Source organism: Ranitomeya imitator, chromosome 8, assembly GCF_032444005.1.
Source record: "Ranitomeya imitator isolate aRanImi1 chromosome 8, aRanImi1.pri, whole genome shotgun sequence".
NCBI classification, from domain to species: domain Eukaryota; kingdom Metazoa; phylum Chordata; class Amphibia; order Anura; family Dendrobatidae; genus Ranitomeya; species Ranitomeya imitator.
In genome coordinates, this window is record NC_091289.1 from 106,517,029 (window position 1) to 106,536,845 (window position 19,817).

Sequence of the window (19,817 nt, forward strand, 5' to 3'; positions counted from 1 at the left end):
GGCTCAAACACCGCCAGTTTCTGCCCGGACATGCTAGCTGCACAGAGAAAAACACCAGCCAATGTGTTAGTGGGGTTCAGCACCTCCAGCTGTTCCCCCGCTGTGTAGCCGGCATCGTGTCCAGCACAAGCCACGCTGGCACAACTGACCAAAAGCTGCCACCAGTGCAGGCTTCGGCCTACACATTGCTCCTCTCCTCCTCCTGCTGACCCTGGGCTCTAACACCGCCAGTTTTTGCCCGGACATGCGAGCTGCACAGAGGAAAACACCAGTCAATGTGTCAGTGGGGTTCAGCACCGCCAGCTGTTCCCCTGCTGTGTAGCTTGCAACGTGACCTGCAAACGCCACGCAGGCACATGAACTGAAATTGGAGGGAGCCTGCCCCCCACCCCCAGGTGTTTCTATGTAAAACTGCCACCTTGTACAGCAGTACTGCTGCATTTGCACAAGGTGGCTGACTTTTTCTCCTTGCCCACGTGGAACTCAACACGTACAAAATGTGTCTCATTGAGACCATTCCACTGTCCCTGAGGTGTGACTTTCCTTTCTAAAGATACGCAGCACCACCCTTGTTAGCGCTGCCCGTCTTTTGACATCATTGGTTAGCTGGCTGCGCCTGTGCATCTGCCCTGCTCGAAACAACGCCCCTCGGTGTCTTATTTTTTTGAACAGCGAGGGTGTGATTGATGGGCATGTGCAGTGCATATGTTTGCCTGTGTTCACTCATCTCCTTCCGCCTTCTTCAGACTGGGTGTCCTCATGGCAGCGGCAGGCGATAAGGGATCAGATGAGGCCGCCCAGTCTGAAGCAGGTGTAAGGACATGTGTGAGCGTCAAACATATTTACTGAACAAGGCCACGAATCCCACCCACGCAGTGTGATTTTTTGAAAACACACTGTGGGTCTGGGATTCATGTCCATTGCTAACCGTAACGGCCGACATTAAATGAGGTCAGAAGACAGGAAGCGCTCACAGCGCATGGCCAAGGGATCCCAATAGCGCAGACTCCTGTACAGCAAATAACAACGCTCAGGAATCTGCGCACAGCAGCTAGGTGTAAATTTTGACACCTGTGCTGCATCTCCTTAAAAAGACTAGTAGTCACGCCTCCACTACTGTTTGACAGTATAATGGGCTAAATAGTGTACGTGTTTTATTCAGCGTGTGCAAGGAGCAAAATTAAATAGAGCAACCTTTGACTTGTGCATCATTAATGCTGTTCAAGGTGTGGCTCTTGTACCTTGCAACACCTGAGGGGGGGGTTAAAGGTAACCTTTGAAATTGGTTCAACTAGGCTTCGGCCTACACTCTGCTCCTCTACTCCTCCTGCTGACCCTGGGCTCAAACACCGCTAGTTTCTGCCCGGAACTGCTAGCTGCACAGAGAAAAACACCAGTCAATGTGTTCGTGGGGTTCAGCACCGCCAGCTGTTCCCCTGCTGTGTAGTCGGCATCGTGTCCAGCACAAGCCATGCTGGCACAACTGACCAAAAGCTGCCACCAGTGCAGGCTTCGGCCTACACTTTGCTCCTCTCCTCCTCCTGCTGACCCTGGGCTCAAACAACGCCAGTTTCTGCCCGGACATGCTAGCTGCACAGAGAAAAACACCAGCCAATGTGTTAGTGGGGTTCAGCACCGCCAGCTGTTCCCCTGCTGTGTAGTCGGCATCGTGTCCAGCACAAGCCACGCTGGCACAACTGACCAAAAGCTGCCACCAGTGCAGGCTTCGGCCTACACTTTGCTCCTCTCCTCCTCCTGCTGACCCTGGGCTCAAACAACGCCAGTTTCTGCCCGGACATGCTAGCTGCACAGAGAAAAACACCAGCCAATGTGTTAGTGGGGTTCAGCACCGCCAGCTGTTCCCCTGCTGTGTAGCTGGCAACGTGTCCTGCAAATGCCACGCAGGCACATGAACTGAAATTGAAGGGAGCCTGCCCCCCACCCCCAGGTGTTTCTATGTATAACAGCCACCTTGTACAGCAGTACTGCTGCATTTGTACAAGGTGGCTGACTTTTTGTCCTTGCCCACGTGGAACTCAAAACGTACAAAATGTGTCTCATTGAGACCATTCCACTGTCCCTGAGGTGTGACTTTCCTTTCTAATGATACGCAGCACCCCCCTTGGTAGCGCTTCCCGTCTTCTGACATCATTGGTTGGCTTGTTGCGCCTGTGCGTCCGCCCTGCCTGAAACAATGCTCCTCGTTGTCTTATTTTGACTGCGAGGGTGTGATTGATGGGCACGAGCAGTGCATATCTTCACCTGTCTTAACTCATCTCCTTCCGCCTTCTTCAGACTGTGCAGCCTCATGGCCGCGGCATGCGAGAAGGGATCAGCAGAGGCCGCCCAGTCTGAAGCAGGTGTAAGGACGTGTGTGAGCGGCCAAAATATTTACTGCTCAAGGCCACGAATCACAGCACCGCAGTGTGACTTTATGAAAAGGCACTGTGGGTCTGGGATTTATGGCCATCGTTAACCGCACCGGCCAACATGAAATGAGGTCATAAGACGGGCAGCTCTAACAGGGCATTGCCAAGGGATAACACAAGAGCGCAGACTCCTGTACAGCAAATAACAACGCTCAGGAAGCTGCGCCAAGCACCAAGGCGTTATTTGGGACACCTGTGCTGCGTCTCCTTAAAAAGCCAAGTCACGCATCCACTACAGTTTGACTGTAGAATGGGCTAAATTGTGTACGTCTTTCATTCAGCGTGTGCAAGTAGACAAATTAATAGAGCAACCTTTCACTTGTGCAGCATTAATACTGCACAAGGTGTGTCTCTTGTACTTTGTAACACCTGAGGGGGGGTTAAAGGTTTCCTTTGAAATTGGTTCAAATAGGCTTCGGCCTACACTCTGCTCCTCTCCTCCTCCTCCTGCTTCAACACGGGCTCTAACATCGCTGGTTTTTGACCGCAAGTGCTAGCTGCACAGAGAAAAACACACGCCATTGTGTTAGTGGGGTTCAGCAACGCCAGCTGTTCCCCCACTGTGTAGCCGGCAAAGTGTCCTGCAAACGCAACGCAGACACAAAGCTGCCTCCAGTGCAGGCTTCGGCCTACACTCTGCTCCCCCTGCTTACCCTTAGCTCCAACACCGCTAGTTGGGGCTCTAGGAAGACAATCTTTAATAGGCAACGCATCTGGGTTCCAGCACCGCCAGCTGGTTCTCGGCAGTGTTCTTGTCACAGGTACTCCCTCGTGCCAAGCCTGGTTTCAGCACCGTCAGCTGTTTCCGGGTTGTGTCAAGCTCACTGAGACGCCTATGCTTGCCCCGTCGTGGTGCGGTCGGGTTAGCCAACTCCAGGGTGCCTCCAGTTTAGGAGCTTCCTATGTGGGCTGCGTGAACTGGTAGTCAAGGCTGGTTCTGTAGCGCCAGTAGGCCCAGCTCCCCCTGTAGGACTGTTGGGGTTCGGTAACTGCGGCTGCCTCGCGGCCTAGCTGTTCTCTCCTCTCCTGTGGGCCTTGGGGTCCACCACCTGGTTCCAGCACCGTCAGCTGGTTCCAGGCCGAGCCTTTGGCTTAGGTGCCTCCTCCTGGGTATCCGAGTTCCGCCAACGTCAGGCGGTCCTTGGTAGTGCTTTTAAGCGCGGGCACCTACAGCTTAGTAACCGGGTTCCAGCACCGCCAGCTGGTCCTCGGTCGTGCCATTGGCTCTTGCACACTGGGGCAACGCATCTGGGTTCCAGCACCGCCAGCTGGTTCTCGGCAGTGTTCTTGTCACAGGTACTCCCTCGTGCCAAGCCTGGTTTCAGCACCGTCAGCTGTTTCCGGGTTGTGTCAAGCTCACTGAGACGCCTATGCTTGCCCCGTCGTGGTGCGGTCGGGTTAGCCAACTCCAGGGTGCCTCCAGTTTAGGAGCTTCCTATGTGGGCTGCGTGAACTGGTAGTCAAGGCTGGTTCTGTAGTGCCAGTAGGCCCAGCTCCCCCTGTAGGACTGTTGGGGTTCGGTAACTGCGGCTGCCTCGCGGCCTAGCTGTTCTCTCCTCTCCTATGGGCCTTGGGGTCCACCACCTGGTTCCAGCACCGTCAGCTGGTTCCGGGCCGAGCCTTTGCCTTAGGTGCCTCCTCCTGGGTATCCGAGTTCCGCCAACGTCAGGCGGTCCTTGGTAGTGCTTTTAAGCGCGGGCACCTACAGCTTAGTAACCGGGTTCCAGCACCGCCAGCTGGTCCTCGGTCGTGCCATTGGCTCTTGCACACTGGGGCAACGCATCTGGGTTCCAGCACCGCCAGCTGGTTCTCGGCAGTGTTCTTGCCACAGGTACTCCCTCGTGCCAAGCCTGGTTTCAGCACCGTCAGCTGTTTCCGGGTTGTGTTAAGCTCGCTGAGACGCCTATGCTTGCCCCGTCGTGGTGCGGTCGGGTTAGCCAACTCCAGGGTGCCTCCAGTTTAGGAGCTTCCTATGTGGGCTGCGTGAACTGGTAGTCAAGGCTGGTTCTGTAGTGCCAGTAGGCCCAGCTCCCCCTGTAGGACTGTTGGGGTTCGGTAACTGCGGCTGCCTCGCGGCCTAGCTGTTCTCTCCTCTCCTGTGGGCCTTGGGGTCCACCACCTGGTTCCAGCACCGTCAGCTGGTTCCAGGCCGAGCCTTTGGCTTAGGTGCCTCCTCCTGGGTATCCGAGTTCCGCCAACGTCAGGCGGTCCTTGGTAGTGCTTTTAAGCGCGGGCACCTACAGCTTAGTAACCGTGTTCCAGCACCGCCAGCTGGTCCTCGGTCGTGCCATTGGCTCTTGCACACTGGGGCAACGCATCTGGGTTCCAGCACCGCCAGCTGGTTCTCGGCAGTGTTTTTGTCACAGGTACTCCCTCGTGCCAAACCTGGTTTCAGCACCGTCAGCTGTTTCCGGGGTGTGTCAAACTCGCTGAGACACCTATGTTTGCCCCGTCGTGTTGCAGTCGGGTTAGCCAACTCCAGGGTGCCTCCAGTTTAGGAGCTTCCTATGTGGGCTGCGTGAACTGGTAGTCAAGGCTGGTTCTGTAGTGCCAGTAGGCCCAGCTACCCCTGTAGGACTGTTGGGGTTCGGTAACTGCGGCTGCCTCGCGGCCTAGCTGTTCTCTCCTCTCCTGTGGGCCTTCGGGTCCACCACCTGGTTCCAGCACCGTCAGCTGGTTCTCGGCAGTGTCTTTTGCTCTTGTACCTTCTGCTCCCCATCCTGGTTCCAGTACCGTCAGCTGGTTCCGGGCAGAGCCTTTGGCTTAGGTGCCTCCTTCTGGGTATCCAAGTTCCACCAACGTCAGGTGGTCCTTGGTAGTGCTTTCAGGCACGGGTACCTCCTGCTTAGTAACCGGGTTCCAGTAACGTCAGCTGGTCCTCGGTAGTTAAATTGGCTCTTGGACCTTCGGCTACCCATCCGGGTTCCAGTACCGTCAGCTGGTTCTCGGCAGTGTCTTTTGCTCTTGTACCTTCTGCTCCCCATCCTGGTTCCAGTAACGTCAGCTGGTTCCGGGCAGAGCCTTTGGCTTAGGTGCCTCCTTCTGGGTATCCGAGTTCCGCCAACGCCAGGCGGTCCTTGGTAGTGCTTTTTAGCACGGGTACCTCCTGCTTAGTAACCGGGTTCCAGTAACTTCAGCTGGTCCTCGGTAGTTCCATAGGCTCTTGAACCTTCGGGTAGCCATCCGAGTTCCAGTTCCATCAGCTGGTTCTTGGCATTTTCTCAGCCTTCTTGTACCTTCTGCTACATTTCCAAGTTTAAGACCCTAAAGTCGACGACCCGGAAGACCACCCCGATGACGACGACCCGGAAGACCACCCCGATGACGACGACGACGACGACCCGGAAGACCACCCCGATGACGACGGCGGAGACGACGACGGCGGAGACGACGACGGCTGAGACGACGACGGCGGAGATGACGACACTGGAGACGACGACCCTGGAGACGACGACATGGAAGACCGAGAAGCAGAAGAACAAGAGGCTGCAGAACAAAGAGCAGAAGAACATTAAGCATAAGACTTAATATCAGAGCAAAAGATATTATCTAAATTATATGCAGAAGAAGACTAAGCAGTGTATGGGGGTGAGTCCGTTCCTCCTCGTGGTGCCCCTGGATAAAGCCTGATGCTGCAGGCCAAACTGAACGCGGACAAATGTAACTTTTGTGACTGGCAGAACGGAAGGTGTAATCTTCCAACTTTTATAGATAACAACTACGGGAATGCCTGTCATAAATGAGAATATGATGAAGAAGTAGAATAGGAAGAATAATAACAGTGGAATAAAAAGAATATGTAGAATAGGAAGAATAATAATAGTTGAATAAAATGAATATGAAGAATGTAATAAAAAAAAAAAATAGGTAGAAGATGAAGAAGAAGATGAATAAGGTGAAGAAGAAGTTGATGTCAAAGATGCTGATGATGATGAAGATGAAAGTGTGGGAAAAGTAAAAAAAAAAAAGAAAAAAAAAGAAGGGGAAGGGCGTGGAATAGTGAAACATCAATATCTGACAAAATAAAAAAAAATTTACATACTCAATATCTTTTTCACTCCGAACGTCTTAAAAAAAAACAAAAAACATGCTATTCTATTTGATTGGGCTAAACCTCATTGCCTTTAATGTCTCCGCCACCTCCCACAATACATCCTACATTATTCTTAGTTGTTTTCCTTGATGTAGAATGAACCTACTGTACTGTACTGTACCACACCTTCACCATACTTTTCTCTTTCCATCATTCTGGTAGAGGTTGATCTTGGTTTCATCTGTCCAAAGAATGTTCATCCAGAATTGTGCTGGCATTTTTAGATGTTTTTTAGCAAAGTCCAGTCTAGCCTTTCTATTCTTGATGCTTATGAGTGGCTTGCACCATGCAGTGAACCCTCTGTATTTACTTTCATGCAGTCTTCTCTTTATGGTAGATTTGGATATTGATACACCTACCTCCTGGAGAGTGTTGGTCACTTGGTTGGCTGTTGTGAAGGGGTTTCTCTTCACTATGGAGATCATTCTGCGATCATCCACCACTGTTGTCTTCCGTGGGCGCCCAGGTCTTTTTGCATTAATGAGTTCACCAGTGCTTTCTTTCTTTCTCAGGATGTACCAAACTGTAGATTTTGCCACTCCTAATATTGTAGCAATTTCTTGGATGTTTTTTTTTTCTGTTTTTGCAGCTTAAGGATGGCTTGTTTCACCTGTATGGAGAGCTCCTTTGACCGCATGTTTACTTCACAGCAAAACCTTCCAAATGCAAGAACCACACCTCAAATCAACTCCAGGCCTTTTATCTTCTTAATTGAGAATGATATAATGAAGGGATTGCCCACACCTGTCCATGAAATAGCCTTGGAGTCAATTGTCCAATTACTTATGGTCCCTTTAAAAACAGGGTGGCACATGTTAAGGAGCTGAAAATCCTAAACCCTTCATCCAATTTTAATGTGGATACCCTCAAATGAAAGCCGAGAGTCTGAACTTCAACTGCATCTGAATTGTTTTGTTTAAAATTCATTGTGGTAATGTCTGTAACCGAAATTAGAAAAATGTTGTCTTTGTCCAAATATATATGGACCTAACTGTATATATATATATATATATATATATATATATATATATATGTCTTTGATCTCTTGCTGATTTTGTCAGATTGCCCAATGATAAAGACATGAACAGTCTATAATTTTAAGGGTAGGTTAATTTTAACATTGAGAGATAGAACATCAAAATCCTGAAAATCACATTGTATGCATTACAGTATATAAATTTATTTGTGTTTTGCAGTGAGAAATAAGTATTTGATCCCTCTGGCAAGCAAGACTTAATACTTGGTGGCAAAACACTTGTTGGCAAGCACAGCAGTCAGATTTTTTTTTGGTGGTCGACGATGAGGTTTGCGCACATGTCAGGCGGAATTTCGTCCACTCCTCTTTGCAGATTATCTCTAAATCATTAAGATTTGAGGCTGTTGCTTGGCAACTCAGAGCTTCAACTCCCTCCATCAGTTTTCTATGGGATTAAGGTCTGGAGACTGGCTAGGCCTTAATGTGCTTCTTTTTGAGTCCCTCCTTTGTTGCCTTGGCTGTATGTTTTGGATCATTGTCTTGCTGAAAGACCCAGCCACAACCCATTTTTAATGTCCTGGAGTAAGGAAGGAGGTTGTCACTCAGGATTTTACACTACATGGCTCCATCCATTCTCCCATTGATGCAGTGAAGTAGTCCTGTGCCCTTAGCAGAGAAACACCCCCAAAACATATTGTTTCCACCTCCATGCTTGACAGTGAGGATGGTGTTCTTTTGGTCATAGGCAGCCTCTTCCTCCAAACACGGCGACTTCAGTTAATGCCAAAGACCTCAATTTTTGTCTCATCTGACCACATCACCTTCTCCCAATCACTCACAGAATCATCCAGGTGTTCATTGGCAAACTTCTGACGAGACTGTACATGTGACTTTTTCATGTGACATCAAGAGAATGCCAAGAGTGTGCAAAGCAGTCATCAAATCAAAAGGTGGCTACTTTGAAGAACCTAGAATATAAGACATAATTTCAGTTGTTTCATACTTTTTTGCTAAGTATATAATTCCACATGTGTTAAATCATAGTTTTGATGCCTTCATTGTGAATGTACAATTTTCATAGTCATGAAAATACAGAAAAATCTTTAAATGAGAAGGTGTGTCCAAACTTTTGGTCTGTACTTTATATAAAGCAGTCTCAGTGTCTCCTATGTGATTTATATACTGCAGTCTCTTTGTCTCCTATATGATGTATACATCTGTCCTTCAACTGCTTTAGTTCTATAAATGTTACATGACCAGATGAATTTTTCCACTTTGAGAAGATCTAGAGCGTAATAGACATCTGTATTTGGAACAACATAGTGCTGCGAGCAGTACATTGCAAGCAACATCACAAAGAGTGGTCTGCACATCAGACTAACGCAAACCTCTAAAAGCAGTTGCGAGTAGTGACAGCATCACTACCATATAACATTGTGATATATTTCTGATATACTGCCTCACCATAGAAAAGCAGGTCCAGCCATCCCATTAGGAGTTATTTAAATGCTTATCCAAATGAAGCAGGATTATTTTTATTTTGATAATTTGGTATGGCCCACAAATGATGGTATAAATATCAAAAATATTCCTCACACCTGCTTTATATATAAGTTCATGAGTGAAAACATTCATTGTTAAAGCAGTTGTCTAAAGCATAAAAAACTATTTTTATTTTATTTCAGATGCATTGGAGTGGTTAAGATTTACATACCCAAAAATTAAACATACTAGCACTGTATCACTATATCTAGCCACTGCAATAAAGTACTTTGAAAGAAATTAAAAGACAGAAAACTTGCCAGACTATCACCCTCTATATACCCAAAACATGGGAATGTAAGCAGAAACCCTTTAACAATTTTAGGTCTATGATGAAAAACTTCCTAGCGTAAAATCATATTCATTATTTTATTTCCTGCATGTTATTTATTGTGCATGTATAAAATAAATAATTATCCTGTGCAGACTGACTTAGCATAGCTCTTAGTGCTTGAGTTTTTTCACAGAATCTGCATTATTTTTCCTTCTGTTCCTTTTTGCTTCTTTATCCTTTCCTTTTACCACTTGCTCAGTAATTATAACTTCATTTCTTTTTCTTGCATTCGGTACAGTGTTTCTTGAGTTTATTTCTTCACCTATATCCATTGGCATGTTTAGATGTCGGACAATTTGTTTGGGTCTGGAAACAACTTCTTTTGGACCATGTGTTGCAGGTATGAAGGGCATGTGTGGTAAAAACATAGGAGAGTGCTGAAAGAAGCTATTTTGTTGCTGAGTTGGATTAGTCTTATCTCTTGGGTACACTGGAAAATGTTTAGTTTCTTGAGGTTGAGAAATTGAAGGAGAGTCAACAAAATAAGGCTTAATCCCAGTGATAAAGTGAATCATGTGTGCGTTATAACTATCAGCTGAAGCCCTAGCAGGCAGAATGGGCTGGTCCATGGTGCTCTGCGGAACCTCTTTTACAAAGGAATATAGAACAGTTTTCCAAATTCCATCGCTCAGTGGATTCAGCGTTACTCTCGGCCAGTGACCAGCAAGACTTTTTAAAGCTTCTTTGTTCCAAAAAGAAGCAGGGAACTCTTCTTCAACATGGTACATCTGTGAGAAATAGATATCTAAGCGCATCTCTGGATACCTCATTATTAAATCATACATTTTACTGATGCAACAATGTCCAAACTCATTGCAAGGAGTAAAGTTTGTGTAAAGAGTTAAGTAGCCAACTGGGTAATGCTGGTAGAGGAAAACATCTAGATATCCATTTTTTTCAAACAACATGGACTCTGCATGAATGTTAGAATGAGTGCAGTTTGTAGTCTGGCCTTTCTGTATGACGGCTCCATTAAATGCTTTTATTTCATAAAATATCAGCTGTTTATTTTCAGGCATTGTTGGCCCATATGGAAAGCCAAATGCCTTGTAGAACTCTCCATAAGTAACCCGTGACTCTTCTCCTGTTCTAACATGATACGGACATTTCACACAATTGTTGTTAGCGTAGAGCCAGTAATACGGCTTTATTAATGTGCCGTTACATGCAGAGAATTCCTGAAAAATAGTTTCCATGTACAAATGAAAAAGGTATAGGCTCCAGGCCTTGTTCACCAACCTTGAAGATTTCCTGCAAAACAAACAAACATAATATACTTATTTTCATTATGAATTGTCACTTAACTGTAAAAAAAATAAACCAAATATGATCTCATTAGTTCCATCGAATGTTAATATATTAGAATAAGGTATTAATGTATTACTTAGTTCTCCTTTACAAATTCAAAACATTAACTGAAACATTAATTTTGCCAAGCTAATTATTTATTATACTGAGAGTGTAGAGACGGCGGAGATTTGGCCTTGGACCAGAAGAGAATGAGTACCTGCTCCTATTCTATAAAAGTATTTGAGTTCTATTTCTCTTAACTTTGAAAACCCCTTAAAGCTGGCAATACAAATAATATACAAACTATGTGGAATCCAGCACTCTCAAAAAAGAGCTAGTTTTTATTGAAATCAAGAAATAATGTATCAAATATAACGTCAAGGCATGGGCTGAGACCACCATCTTTTTTTTGCAAAAAGGAAACGTGCAGCAACAGGGTACACACAGAAGAGCGGATATGCCCCTTGCGGAGACTCTCAGATATGTACTCCTTCATGGAGACCCGCTCAGGACCAGAAAGGTTAAACAATTGGGCCTTAGGCAATTTAGCCCCAGGAATCAAGTCGATGGCACAGTCAAAAGGGTGGTGCAGTGGTAACCCCTCAGCCTGACTTTCAGAGAACACCCACAGTTGGATCCCCATTTAACAATCTCCCGGGCCTCTCAGTCAATGACTGGATTATGACATTGTAACCAAGAAAATCCTAAAATCAAACCTGCAGGGAGGTTGTCCAGAACAAAACAGGCTATACACTCCAGATGAAGAGACCTCACCTTAAGGATGAATTCTTTGGTACTGGAACGGATCCTGTCCTTGGTGAAAGGGGTCGAGTCAATAGCCACCACTCTCAGGAGAGAGCATCAGCTTTCATGTGTTTTTGTACCAGATCTAAATGTCACTACAAAATCAAACCTAAAGAAGAACAAAGTCCATCTAGCTTGATTAGGATTTAGTCTTTTGGCTGACTCAAGATACATCAGATTTTTGTTATCCATGGTAAGAGTAATTTTATGGTTCTCATCTTCGAGGAAGTGGCTGTTATGACCTGGTGGTTAGGAGCACCCGGAATGACCTGATAGTTAAACCTCATACAGGACGAGCTCTGGGATGTGGGAGCTCTGCTGACCGCAAGCCCTAATCCCATCGCACACACTAAAAATAGCCGTGGAGCGCTCCTGACGCTCCCTAGGCGCCTCGTCACAGCCTAAGGACTAGCTAGCCCTAGAGATAGAAAATAAAGCCTACCTTGCCTCAGAGAAATTCCCCAAAGGTAAAGGAAGCCCCCCACATATATTGACTGTGAGTAAAGATGAAAGTCACAAACAGGTTTCAGCAAAGGGAGGCCAGACTTACTAAATAGACAGAGGATAGGAAAGATAACTTTGCGATCAGCACAAAAACCTACAAAAGACCACGCAGAGTGTGCAAAAAAGACCTCCGCACCGACTCACGGTGCGGCGGGGCCACTCTGCATCCCAGAGCTTCCAGCTAGCAGGACAAAATCATGATAACCAGCTGGACAAGAAAACAATGAACAAATAATGACTATCAGGAACTTAGCTTCTGCAGGAGAAGGCAGGTCACCAGAGAGATCCAGGAGCGAACTGAACCAATGCAAAAACATTGACAGCTGGCATGGAGTAACGATCTGAGAGGAGTTAAATAGAGCAGCCAACCAAAGGATAAACCACGTCACCTGTGTAAGGAACCTCAGAAGCAGCAGCTTCACTCATAGCCACCAGAGGGAGCCCATAGACAGAACTCGCCGAAGTACCATTCACGACCACAGGAGGGAGTTCGACAACAGAATTTACAACAAGTAGCGCCATTCCTCGAAGGCTCAATTAATTGCCAACAATTCATGATTACAGTTGCCATACTTCCTATCAGCAGATGAAAATTTTCACAAAAAAAAAGGTACACAGATGAAATTGAATGAGACTGGGTACCTTGCTATACCATAGCTCCAACTCCAAACTTAGAAGTGTCAACCTCAATAAAAGGACTCTCAAGATTTGGCTGAACCAATATCAAATCAGAAAAAAATGTTCGTTACACCGAGTGAAGGCACGGATTCCCTCAGGCTTCCAATTAACCACATCTACCCCCTTTTTTTCAAGTCAGTAAGTGGTTTGGCAATCTTGGAAAAAACTTGAATAAATTTACGATAGTATTTGGCAAACTTAAGGAAATGCTCCCAGGCCTTCAGAGACTTGAGTTGTATTCATTCCTTAACAGTTCATCGGACCCTATCACCCTATAGGTGAGTATCCTAAAAGGTCTTTAACTTGTCTTGCAAGCTGGATTGGGGCATTACACAGGATGGATGGGCAAGGGCCACAGAGTTAACTGCTGTTTGGTGGTGCAATCTGGCAAGAAGAAGAATCAAGTATCCGAGTCAGATACAGGAGGTCACATCAGGAACAGATTCGGATCCTTCAGACGGAACCTGAAAACCCACCGTTTCAGGAAAGCCTACAGCCTGCACTGACCCTGCTGCCTCCTCACCACTACTAAAGCTACCGCCTCACCAACACCGGAGCTCCTACAACCCTCAACCTATAGACTCCATCCCCACCATCCTGTAGAATGTAAGCCCACAAGGGCAAGGTCCTCACCCCTCTGTATCAGTCTGTAATTGTTACTTTGCTTACTGTAAGTGATATGTGTAATTTGTATGCAACCCTGTTGTGAATTCTGTGGCTGAGTTCACTTCTGTGGTCACAAGTGGTATTGCAGTCTCTGGGCTTCCTCCCTCAGGTGTTTTGGTGAGCTCGTTGGCTGCCTTGCTATTTAGCTCCACCTGAGTCTGTCTTCCTTGCTCCTTGTCAATGTTCCAGTGTTGGATCTGAGCTACTGCATCTTTCCTTGGGCCTGCTGCTCTGCTAGATAAGTGCTTCTAGTTTGTTTTCTGTTTTTTCTGTCCAGCTTGCTATTATCTTTTGCTGGAAGCTCTGAGAAGCAAAGGGGTGCACCGCCGTGCTGTTAGTTCGGCACGGTGGGTCTTTTTGCCCCTTTGCGTGGTTTTCGTTTTAGGGTTTTTTGTAGACTGCATAGTTCTCTTTGCTATCCTCGCTCTGTCTAGAATATCGGGCCTCACTTTGCTGAATCTATTTCATTCCTACGTTTGTCTTTTCATCTTGCTAACAGTCATTATATGTGGGGGGCTGCCTATTCCTTTGGGGTATTTCTCTGAGGTAAGTCAGGCTTGTATTTCTATCTTCAGGCTAGTCAGCTCCTCAGGCAGTGCCGAGTTGCATAGGTAGTGATAGGCGCAATCCACTGCTGCTTATAGTTGTGTGAGGATAGATCAGGTACTGCAGTCTACAGAGATTCCACGTCTCAGAGCTCGTCCTATTGTTTTTGGTTATTGCCAGATCTCTGTATGTGCGCTGATTACTGCACGCTGTGTTGCCTGATTGCCAGCCATAACAGTACAAGGAGCCACACCAATGATTCCCAATAGAGGGAAAAAAGAAATCCTGACATCATTTTTTTTTCTTAGCTCTGTCTTCAGTCTTTTTTTTCCCCTAGACATTAGAGTGCTTCAGGACACAGCTGTGGACATGGATATTCAGGCTCTGTGCTCCTCAATGGATAATCTCGTTGTAAATGTACAAAAGATTCAAGATACTATTGATCAGAAATCGATGCTAGAACCAAGAATTCCGATTCCTGATTTGTTTTTTGGTGACAGAACTAAGTTCCTGAGCTTCAGAAATAATTGTAAGCTATTTTTGGCCTTGAAACCTCATTCTTCTGGTAATCCTATTCAACAGGTTTTGATTATTATTTCTTTTTTGCGCGGCTACCCACAGGACTGGGCGTTTTCTCTTGCACCAGGAGATTCTGCATTGAGTAATGTTGAAGCATTTTTCCAGGCGCTGGGATTGCTTTACGATGAGCCTAATTCAGTGGATCAGGCTGAGAAAAATCTGCTGGCTTTATGCCAGGGTCAGGATGATGTAGAAGTATATTGTCAGAAATTTAGGAAGTGGTCAGTACTCACTCTGTGGAATGAATCTGCACTAGCGGCTTTGTTCAGAAAGGGTCTCTCTGAAGCTCTTAAGGATGTAATGGTGGGATTTCCTATGCCTGCTGGTTTGAATGAGTCTATGTCCTTGGCCATTCAGATCGGTCGTCGCTTGCGCGAGCGTAAATCTGTGCACCATCTGGCGGTATTGTCTGAGAGTAAACCTGAGCCTATGCAGTGCGACAGGACTATGACTAAAGTAGAACGCCAAGAACACAGACGTCTGAACAGACTGTGTTTCTATTGTGGTGATTCTACTCATGCTATTTTTAATTGTCCTAAACGCACTAGGCGGTTCGATAGCTCTGCCGTTATTGGTATTGTACAGTCCAAATTCCTTTTGTCCATTACCTTAATGTGCTCTTTGTCATCGTATTCTGTCATGGCGTTTGTGGATTCAGGCGCTGCCTTGAATCTGATGGATTTGGATTATGCTAAACGTTGTGGATTTTTCTTGGAGCCTTTGCGGTGTCCTATTCCGTTGAGAGGAATTGATGCTACGCCTTTGGCCAAGAATAAGCCTCAGTACTGGGCCCAGCTGACCATGTGCATGGCTCCTGCACATCAGGAAGTTATTCGCTTTCTGGTACTGCATAATTTGCATGATGTGGTCGTGTTGGGGTTGCCATGGCTACAAACCCATAATCCAGTATTGGATTGGAACTCTATGTCGGTAACCAGCTGGGGTTGTCAGGGAGTACATGGTGATGTTCCATTTTTGTCTATTTCGTCATCCATTCCTTCTGACATCCCAGAGTTCTTGTCGGACTTTCAGGATGTATTTGAAGAGTCCAAGTCTGATGCCCTACCTCCGCGTAGGAATTGTGATTGTGCTATCGATTTGATTCCTGGTAGTAAATTCCCTAAGGGTCGTTTATTTAATTTGTCCATACCTGAACACACCGCTATGCGCAGTTATGTGAAGGAGTCCCTGGAGAAGGGACATATTCGCCCATCGTCGTCACCATTGGGAGCAGGGTTCTTTTTTGTAGCCAAGAAGGATGGTTCGCTAAGACCGTGTATTGATTACCGCCTTCTTAATAAGATCACTGTTAAGTTTCAGTATCCCTTGCCATTGATTTCTGACTTGTTTGCTCGGATTAAGGGGGCTAGTTGGTTTACTAAGATTGATCTTCGTGGTGCGTATAATCTGGTGAGAATCAGGCAGGGAGATGAGTGGAAAACGGCATTTAATACGCCCGAGGGTCATTTTGAGTATCTGGTGATGCCGTTCGGACTTGCCAATGCTCCATCTGTTTTTCAGTCTTTTATGCATGACATTTTCCGTGAGTATCTGGATAAATTCTTGATTGTTTACTTGGATGACATTTTGATCTTCTCAGATGATTGGGAGTCTCATGTGAAGCAAGTCAGAATGGTTTTCCAGGTACTGCGTGCTAATTCCTTATTCGTGAAGGGATCAAAGTGTCTCTTCGGTGTGCAGAAAGTTTCATTTTTGGGGTTCATCTTTTCCCCTTCTACTATCGAGATGGATCCGGTTAAGGTTCAGGCCATCCAGGATTGGACTCAGCCGACATCTCTAAAAAGTCTGCAGAAATTCCTGGGCTTTGCTAATTTTTATCGTCGCTTCATCTGTAATTTTTCTAGCATTGCCAGACCATTGACCGATTTGACCAAGAAGGGTGCTGATTTGGTTAATTGGTCTTCTGCTGCCGTGGAAGCTTTTCAGGAGTTGAAGCGTCGTTTTTGCTGTGCCCCTGTGTTGTGTCAACCTGATGTTTCTCTTCCGTTCCAGGTCGAGGTTGATGCTTCTGAGATTGGTGCAGGGGCGGTTTTGTCACAGAGAGGTTCTGGTTGCTCAGTGTTCAAACCATGTGCTTTCTTTTCCAGGAAATTTTCTGCTGCTGAGCGTAATTATGATGTGGGCAACCGAGAGTTGCTGGCCATGAAGTGGGCATTCGAGGAGTGGCGTCATTGGCTTGAGGGTGCTAAGCATCGCGTGGTGGTTTTGACTGATCATAAGAACCTTACTTATCTTGAGTCTGCTAAGCGCTTGAATCCTAGACAGGCCCGTTGGTCGTTATTTTTTTGCTCGTTTTGATTTTGTGATTTCATACCTTCCGGGCTCTAAAAATGTGAAGGCGGATGCTCTGTCTAGGAGTTTTGTGCCCGACTCTCCGGGGTTATCTGAGCCGGCGAGTATCCTCAAGGAAGGAGTCATTGTGTCTGCCATCTCCCCTGATTTGCGGAGAGTGTTGCAGAAATTTCAGGCTAATAAACCTGATCGTTGTCCGGCCGAGAAACTGTTCGTCCCTGATAGGTGGACTAGTAAAGTTATCTCTGAACTTCATTGTTCGGTGCTGGCCGGTCATCCAGGAATCTTTGGTACCAGTACCAGTCCTGTGGAATTTGTGCTAGGGCTAAGCCCTGCTGTTCACGTGCCAGTGGGTTGCTTTTGCCCTTGCCGGTCCCGAAGAGGCCTTGGACACATATTTCGATGGATTTCATTTCTGACCTTCCCGTTTCTCAAAAAATGTCGGTCATTTGGGTGGTCTGTGATCGCTTTTCTAAAATGGTCCATCTGGTGCCCTTGGTTAAATTGCCTTCCTCCTCTGATTTGGTGCCTTTGTTCTTCCAGCATGTGGTTCGTTTACATGGCATTCCTGAGAATATTGTTTCTGACAGAGGTTCCCAGTTTGTCTCGAGGTTCTGGCGAGCCTTTTGTGGTAGGATGGGCATTGACCTATCTTTCTCCTCGGCCTTCCATCCTCAGACTAATGGCCAGACCGAACGAACCAATCAGACCTTGGAAACATATCTGAGATGTTTTGTTTCCGCTGACCAGGATGATTGGGTGTCATTTTTGCCGTTGGCTGAGTTCGCCCTTAATAATCGGGCCAGCTCGGCTACCTTGGTCTCTCCATTTTTCTGCAATTCTGGGTTCCATCCTCGTTTCTCTTCAGGACAGGTTGAGTCTTCGGACTGTCCTGGTGTGGATTCTGTGGTGGACAGGTTGCAGCAGATCTGGACTCAGGTAGTGGACAATTTGACCTTGTCCCAGGAGAAGGCTCAGCTTTTCGCTAATCGCAGACGCCGTGTGGGACCCCGACTTCGTGTTGGGGATCTGGTTTGGTTATCTTCTCGTCATATTCCTATGAAGGTTTCCTCTCCTAAATTTAAACCTCGTTTTATTGGTCCGTATAGGATTTCTGAGATTCTCAATCCGGTGTCTTTTCGTCTGACCCTCCCAGACTCCTTTTCCATACATAATGTATTCCATAGGTCGTTGTTGAGGAGATACGTGGCACCTATGGTTCCATCTGTGGAGCCTCCTGCCCCTGTTTTGGTGGAGGGGGAAATGGAGTATATTGTGGAGAAGATTTTGGATTCTCGTGTCTCTAGACGGAAACTCCAGTATCTGGTCAAATGGAAGGGTTATGCTCAGGAAGATAATTCCTGGGTTTTTGCCTCTGATGTCCATGCCCCAGATCTTGTTCGTGCCTTTCATGTGGCTCATCCTGGTCGGCCTGGGGGTTCTGGTGAGGGTTCGGTGACCCCTCCTCAAGGGGGGGGTACTGTTGTGAATTCTGTGGCTGAGTTCACTTCTGTGGTCACAAGTGGTATTGCAGTCTCTGGGCTTCCTCCCTCAGGTGTTAAGGTGAGCTCGTTGGCTGCCTTGCTATTTAGCTCCACCTGAGTCTGTCTTCCTTGCTCCTTGTCAATGTTCCAGTGTTGGATCTGAGCTACTGCATCTTTCCTTGGGCCTGCTGCTCTGCTAGATAAGTGCTTCTAGTTTGTTTTCTGTTTTTTCTGTCCAGCTTGCTATTATCTTTTGCTGGAAGCTCTGAGAAGCAAAGGGGTGCACCGCCGTGCTGTTAGTTCGGCACGGTGGGTCTTTTTGCCCCTTTGCGTGGTTTTCGTTTTAGGGTTTTTTGTAGACTGCATAGTTCTCTTTGCTATCCTCGCTCTGTCTAGAATATCGGGCCTCACTTTGCTGAATCTATTTCATTCCTACGTTTGTCTTTTCATCTTGCTAACAGTCATTATATGTGGGGGGCTGCCTATTCCTTTGGGGTATTTCTCTGAGGTAAGTCAGGCTTGTATTTCTATCTTCAGGCTAGTCAGCTCCTCAGGCAGTGCCGAGTTGCATAGGTAGTGATAGGCGCAATCCACTGCTGCTTATAGTTGTGTGAGGATAGATCAGGTACTGCAGTCTACAGAGATTCCACGTCTCAGAGCTCGTCCTATTGTTTTTGGTTATTGCCAGATCTCTGTATGTGCGCTGATTACTGCACGCTGTGTTGCCTGATTGCCAGCCATAACACAACCCCTTCTCATGTACAGCACCATGGAATCAATGGTGCTATATAAATAAATAATAATAATAATAATAATGGTCAAATGCACACAAAGGTCAGAAAACAGAAGGAGTCAAGAAAACAGCAAACGCAAGGACTGAAGCACAAGTCATGTAGCAAAACTTATTGACTGGCAGTGGAAGTCAGAGACTCGGGGGGTATAAGTAGCAGGCAGCCAGCCCCAGGTACTAAGAAAGGAGTAATAAAAAGACCATGCAATTCACTCCATAGCATCATCCTGATCTAGCAACACCACAAATCCCAGGAATAAAGCAGGACCAATGCTGTCACATACCCCCAGCAACAAAGGTACTATGCCCCCTAGTGACTAAAGTAGGAACAAAAGGGACAGGAGCCGAAACAGATGTTACACTTCCTTTTTGGTTCCACATCTGCTCTCTGGTAAAAACAGGCATCAATAACTTCCCTGTATAGATAAACCACTGGGTAAATCAATAAACCTAGATGGATCCACATAGAAGACATTGAACACAAAAATATTTGTAGTAATTTTCAGTATGATGACAGTAGTTTCACTGGCGCATGGTTGTGTTCTGCTTTAAAACTTGAGGATCAGTAAATGAGCATACATTAGAAGTCTCCATAGTCTACAAATAACACACAGAATGTAATTGCAGACACTTTGTAGTCATTTCTTTACTGCACATGGCACAAACATTTGGGAGCTATTTAAAACAGTTAATTCTTCCCTAACGTACAGAAAACATTGAGTGTAGTTAAAAGTAATTATAATTATTCCCATGCTGCATACAGTTCTAATGTTGTGTGCAGCTTGCCAT

The 19,817-nt window shown here is 46.2% G+C and overlaps 1 protein-coding gene across 1 annotated transcript in view; it reads right to left on the reverse strand.

Annotated features, from left to right (window-relative positions):
- Positions 1–9,151: 9,151 nt before the first annotated feature.
- APOBEC4 (apolipoprotein B mRNA editing enzyme catalytic polypeptide like 4) overlaps positions 9,152–19,817 on the reverse strand; it is a 43,692-nt gene continuing 33,026 nt past the window's right edge. The window contains exon 2 of the mRNA XM_069735939.1: positions 9,152–10,625. Coding sequence (XP_069592040.1) covers positions 9,485–10,570 — 1,086 coding nt within the window. The 5' untranslated portion in view covers positions 10,571–10,625 and the 3' untranslated portion in view covers positions 9,152–9,484. The remainder of the gene's footprint in view (positions 10,626–19,817) is intronic.